The sequence below is a fragment of the Tupaia chinensis genome, unplaced genomic scaffold, assembly GCF_000334495.1.
Source record: "Tupaia chinensis unplaced genomic scaffold, TupChi_1.0 Scaffold144568_1, whole genome shotgun sequence".
In the NCBI taxonomy this organism is placed as follows: Eukaryota; Metazoa; Chordata; class Mammalia; order Scandentia; family Tupaiidae; genus Tupaia; species Tupaia belangeri.
This window is the reverse complement of record NW_006204428.1, coordinates 267,492-274,041: the sequence shown is the minus strand read 5'-3', so window position 1 is coordinate 274,041 and position 6,550 is coordinate 267,492. Positions and strand designations below refer to the sequence as shown.

The following is a 6,550-nucleotide window of genomic DNA, read 5'->3' as shown; positions in this document are numbered from 1 at the left end:
CAGCAGGAGGCTGTGCTGGAAATTGAGATGCAAGTATCCTCATCTGTCATGGAGTCCTCCTGGTGCCCCCTTTTGTCTGACTTTGGCATCCTGGTAAAGCAAGGCTTGGAAGGGTTGCCTTCCCTTCAAGACGAAGGACCATGATGTGTTTCTGTCCTCAGTCTTCTCACATAGAGAAGGGAGTGGGAGAATAGGCTCTGTGGTGCCTGGAGGTAACAGGACTATTCTAACAGAGTATGCTAAATGTCATAACAAAGTTGAGTATCAGGACCACTTGAAACCATTTATGTCAGGGAAAGTTTGAAGTAGGAATTTAGGCTGGGTCATAAATAAATAAATAATGAAAAATATTCTCCAGGCTGGCAAAAGTGAGGAGAAGGATTCCTTAACAAAGACAAGAACACGTTCAAATCTCAGGAAAATGAAATGGTATGGATGGTCTGGTCACTCCTGCTAAAGCACAGCTTGAGAACAGATGGGGATCGGCAGTGACCGACTCATGGCACTGCCAGGAGAAGTCTAGACTTTATTCTGTGTTCAGCTAGGACTCTGTAAAGTTTTCAGCAGGGAAATTACATTCCCAGATACGTGTTTTAAGAAGATCATTTCAGGGGCCAGCAGGTGGTGTAGTGGTTAAAGGCGCTAGACTCCCACAAGTCAACTGTGTTTCAAGTCCCAAATCTAGTGGCTTGCTTTTCTCACTTTACATTTCTTTCTCTGTCTCTCATTGAGGAGCATACGTGCCTTATAGCCAATTAAATAATGATAATGATTAAAATTAAATAAATAATTTTAAAAAAAAATTTTAAATCACTTTAGGGACCAGAAGATGGCATCATAATTACTTCATTGGATTCCCATGTAGTCAACGGTGGTTCGAGTCCTGGACCCAGTGACTTAAAAACTCATGCCAGGCACATGTACATGCATGCACAAGATCCCGAGAGGAGACTGGAAGAGAAGGGATTGTGGTGTGGCCATCCCCCTGGGGGTTATTTCTCAGTTTCTGTCTCTCTGTTTCTCCAGCGAGCACATATGCCCTATAGTAAAAAATCTCTCTCTAAAAGAATAACTTCTTGTTCATAGTCAAAGCAAGTTATGTTCCAGGCTTGGAAAACTGCAAATGGATTTTTTTCTCCTATATGAATGGCTTGTAAGAACCCTTAAAGTTGTGTAAAATATAGAAATAATTGTGTGAAATTGTCCTGTGCAACCATAAATATCTAGTATACTGCCTCCCTTTATGTGATTGTAATATTTGAGCCATTCTGATGCCTAAATCAAGGTATGATCAAAAATTTTCACAGGGCTGGCAGGTGACATGGTGGTTAAGGCACTGGATTCCCACATGGTCAACCACAGTTCGGGTCCCAGACCTGGTGATCTGTTTTCTCACTTTCCCTATCTCTCTCTGTCTCCCTCTGGTCAAATAAAAAAGTAATGATGATGAGGAGGAAAAGAATTATGTTTTTAAAAATTTCTGAAACATTCCCATGAGGTGAAAATATTCTAACGCCATTGGGAACTGGTGTGTTTGGGGAATGTTTCAGAGAAAACACAGCATTTTCCTTTCTCAGCAGCTATGGGGATCATTTTGGCTTAAAAATAAGAAATTAACTTTTTATGGAGAACTCTGATCCTGTTCATTGAGAGATCTTTGGTGTAACTCAAACTATACAAGATACCCTAATGGGCAGTCAGAAAGACAAGAAGGAAGAAGAAAGTATCATGTCTAATTTTTTAGTTTTTAGAAAAAGTCTCATCTCTGCCTCTGAGTGCTTATGTGATCTTAGGCAATTCATGAACCTCAACAAGCATTTCTCTTTTTGAGAGAGATTTTTGCTATAGGCCATGTGCACTTGCTGGAGAGACAGAAGACAGAAAGCAAAAAATCAGCCCCTGGGGGGGATGGACATGCCACAATCCTTTATCCTCTATCCTCCTCTAGAGATTTTGGGCATGCATGTGCATGTACCTGGCATGAGTTTCAAGCTACCAGGTCTGGAACTCAAACCATGGTTGGCCACATGGGAGTCCAATGCCTTAACCTCTTTACCACCTCCTGCCTCCCAACCCCAACAGGCATTTCTTCAAGTCCTGGGGGTCTGGAGGTAGAGTTAGGGATAAGATATAGAAAATGGCCCTATCTTGACTTAACAGGTGGGATATGAGCCACTGGATCTAGTGTTGTGCTAGCTTTGAGAGTCAATCTAAATTTTCAGGAATTTTTGAGCCAATTGACAATATCTTGGAAACTTGAAATTGGCCATCGTGATCATTATAAACCGTAGTAACTGGTAAAAACTGAAAATCAGGGCTTTCCCCACTCTCCAAAGCAATTGTTAAACATTCACTAGTACGCCACTGGTTGAAGTTCTCCTCCATCCAGTAGGAAAGAGAAAGATTGTCATCAAGTAGTCATTTTACAAACACCCTTCATCTTCTATGTCTGTTTAACCTCATGGGCTGCTCATTATAACAATAAGGCTTGGTAACAATACTAGTGTTGATGCTTATGAGCATACCGATGCTGTTTATCTGAAGTAGCCAAGTGAGTGCCTCATAGGTTGGCAGCCCCTATGCTAGAAACTGCTATAGACAGCTAAAATGGCTCACTGTAAATAGACACCTCTAGGAAATCCTAACACTCTCATCTGTCAGAGAACGCATGACAGTCCTCCCCTAATCTTATAGTAGCTAAGATTTACTCAAAGCTTCCACTTGGACATAGACACAGATTCATTCATTCTTTTTTTTCTTTTGATTTTTTTACTCAAACTTATCCACTAATCAAGTTAAATTTAACAAAACATAGAAAAAAACAATATTATATGTAAGTTATCTTAAAAATTTGGCTGTACACATCAAATAATCACAAAACACTATGCTCATCTTCTGAAGAAATCCTACTCATCTTAATATGCCTTTTAACATCCTAAGCAAAATGTTACTATGGTATATTAACAAGCTTACTCTAAAAGTATCTCTAGAGGAAAGCACCTTAAATAGAATTATGCAGATTCTGTTAGTCAATAGGACAGTTCTGATTAAGTATGGTTACTATTTAAGCAACATTCCTTTGTTACCATTGGCTGTGCTTCTAAAGCAGTCTCTGATATGCTATAACCATAAACTATACTTAGAGCTTAGTACTTAGGTTTGGAAGGGCAAATATAATAGTTTTTTTCTTGCCCATTATGTTTAATCCACTGGGAGGTGTTGCTTGAAGGTCTGCATTGAGGAGTTTGAGCCCGTATCCAGGAAAGTTCAGTATTCAAAGAAGGCTATGATTGATTAGCTATGTCTGCCATGCGGCAGGAAGGAACATGTGTGGCAGGCTGATCTAGGACTTTTCTAAAATAAGCTAAAATAAGTCACCACTTTTGTGTATTCTTAATCATACTGGCATAAAATCAAAGGATAACAAAATTGGAAACATTAGCCTTTAAAATGTTCTTTACTGTATCAGACAAAAAATATTAAGAGTATTTTTTTTAGAGTTCTGTTTTGTTTTTTTGTTTTGTTTTTTGCTAAGGGCATGTGTACTTGCCAGAAAGACAGAGATAGAGAGACAGAAAGTACGAAATCACCCCCCGGGGGGTTGGCCATGCTGCAATTCCTTCTCCTCCATTCTCCTCTTGGGATCTTGGGCATGCATATACACACGCCCATTTTAAGTTTAAGTCACCAGGTCCGGGACTCGAACTACAGTCGACTACATGGGAATCCAGCCAAATAGCCATTACACCAACTGCTGGTCCCAAGAGTATTTTTATAATTAAGTCATACAATGATTTTTTTCCTCCCAATCACTGGTTATATGCATTTATTAAAATTAAGGCTGTGATTTCACTGAAGCTATGCTATCACTATATAAATTCCATTTAAATGTGAGAAAATTATAGTAATAATGATCCATATGTTACTGGAGCAGGTGCTTTAGAATTCCAGATGTAATAATCAGAAGAAATTAGTTTCCGGTGTGTACTTATTTTTGGTTTTCCTGATGCAAAAACTTGAACTGAATGCTGATCCGCATAACACCCAGTGAGTGTGCAATCTAAGTTCTTAAAATGAAGCTTTAAATATGCTGTACCTCCAATACAAATCTGGTCAAATGGCTGCTTCTCTTGATTCTTGGTTCCAAAAGTTATAGTTCCAGAAAGATTAATTCCCATTGATTTTGGAAACTTCCGGCCAATAACCCAGATTAATAAGTTTTTCTTTCGAAATACTTCAAGCTGGCCAAAACTAACTTTGTATCCCAAATGTGTAATTGGACCTCTATTGTAAAAGGGTATATGAGCTTCACAAAATTCAAAATTATTTTTTACATGTTCATGAAGTTTTAAATTAATTGCTATTTTTAGTTGTACGTTTCCTCTTTCACTTGATAAAAACCCAAAATTGGTGGGATAGGGACCTGGGAAGAATAGTGACACAAGTGGAATGATTCTGAAGGTGGAGTGAATGGAAGTTTATAAGGCCGACTAAATGCAGAATCATCCATTGCATACATGCTATTAATTGCTATTTTTAGTTGTACGTTTCCTCTTTCACTTGATAAAAACCCAAAATTGGTGGGATAGGGACCTGGGAAGAATAGTGACACAAGTGGAATGATTCTGAAGGTGGAGTGAATGGAAGTTTATAAGGCCCACTAAATGCAGAATCATCCATTGCATCAATGCTACTAGAAGTAAGAATGGCAGAGTCAAGAGAAGGATGAACTGGAACATCTTGAAGTGGCAATCCATTGGTGGGGAGACTCAAGCTGATGGTAACATTTGACATGACTCCTTCCAAATCACACTTGCAAGCACGTGTTCCAACTTGCCAGGTATCCACTACATCCTGTTCATCATATTGTGTGGACTTTACCTTTTGTGTGATGGAAATAGAAACCTGTGGTTGTCCTTTGTATGTCCCAGCTCTCCAGGCTGGCTGTCTGTGTGGGTGGGTCACAGAAGCAAAGTTAATATTATCCAGTGAATTCTGCGAGTCGGCATCTAATAAAGTGCCAAATGGACACGCCTACAGAAGCAGGTCAGGTAACTGGTTCAATTTTGCATTTAACTCACTGTCACTTTTTTGACCTGAGTAAAGAAAATCTTGTATCCCAAAAAGCAGTTCAAAGCCTTGTGAAATTCCACTAAAGTTAGTTAACAGTGGATGAGGGGAGAGAGTTTGCTCAACTAGTGGAATACAAGCATCTATCATGCTATTCTTTAGAAAAGCAACAACCGACCAGAGCTCTTCACCTCCTACAATGACATAGATGGACGTTTTACTGATGTGTGAACAACTCTCACGGCTCTCCATGAAGTCTTCATCATCATCCAATAATCTAAGTTTGAAGAGTACTGCTCTAAGAAAGGGACCATCATGGGACCAGCAGTTAGCGTAATGGCTATGTTGCTGGAATCCCATGTGGTCAACCATGGTCCAAGTCCCCGACAAGTGGCTTAAAACTCACACCAGGCACGTGTGCATGCGTGCCCAAGATCCTGAGAGGAGAATGGAGGAGAAGGGATTACGGCGTGGCCATCCCCCTTGGGGTGGGGGGGGGGCCACGCAGATGATTTCTCACTTTCTGTCTCTCTGTCTCTGTCTGGCAAGCACACACGCCCTGTAGAGGAAAAAAAAAGAAGAAGAAGAAGAAGAAGAAAGGGTCCATCTTTGGGAATAGGCACATAACTTGCTCCATTGAAGATTCTGGCTTGTTTTTCTACAGTTGGATTCTGCCTGGAAAAATCTCACAGTGCCACCAAGAGGAGTTCCCGGTTCGTGGCTTATGAGCCACACTGCCCGCTGGGCCATGCATGGTAAGGCACTAAAACATCAGCTCATGTCATAACTAAGGGTGCCACCAACGAAAAGGGTAGGTTTTCTCAGATAAACTCTTACAAGAGCCCCGCAGCTCATCCTGCACCACATGGGGTTGGGGGGGTTCAGAGAGAAGCTAGCTCCCTACGGTGAGGTGACTAAAACCTCTCAGTCCCTCCCGCTCAATACACACCACAAAAAGTCCTAACGAGGCACCTAGAATCCTCTTCATTCGTTCTTCAATCAGTCTGCTACCCTGCAAGACCAAGGTTTGAGAAAAGTCACAAAGTCTCAAAAGCAACTTGAAATTGATAAATCCCTGAGCTTCAGTTTCTGGGCCAAAAAGAGTTAAGATTTGTCAGCTTCAAGTCACTAGAGGTTTTAGAAGTCAGTCAAATTTGCCGACTCAACATGTTTTGCTTCCAATAGGAAAGATGCCAACTGAAGCTGAATGGTAAAAGAGATTTCCAGGGAGTGGTAAAACTAAGAAGGCAGGAGAAGGGACATGTGTGGTAATAGTAATAATTTCTACTTCACACAACCTGACAGCACCGGGTATTCTGTCTCCTTTCTCCACCATGCTTTTTGAGTTAAATAGTATTCTGGTCCTTTAACAAGTGGAGAAATTAGAATGGTGACATAAATAAGCTAGCTCCAGGACATTTGGAGAATTCAAGACTAAAATCTTTGGATATCTTTTTTTTTTTTTTTTTTTTTTTTTTTT

The 6,550-nt window shown here is 40.3% G+C and overlaps 1 protein-coding gene across 1 annotated transcript; it reads right to left on the bottom strand.

Moving 5' to 3' along the window:
• Window positions 1-3,850: 3,850 nt before the first annotated feature.
• LOC102484176 (AP-5 complex subunit mu-1-like) lies at window positions 3,851-5,820 on the bottom strand. Its single transcript, XM_014583689.2, is given in 4 exon segments — window positions 3,851-4,383; window positions 4,547-5,385; window positions 5,679-5,753; window positions 5,755-5,820. Coding segments are annotated over 4 exon segments (1,464 nt in total). The 3' UTR covers window positions 3,851-3,899.
• Between the last annotated feature and the right edge of the window lie 730 nt (window positions 5,821-6,550).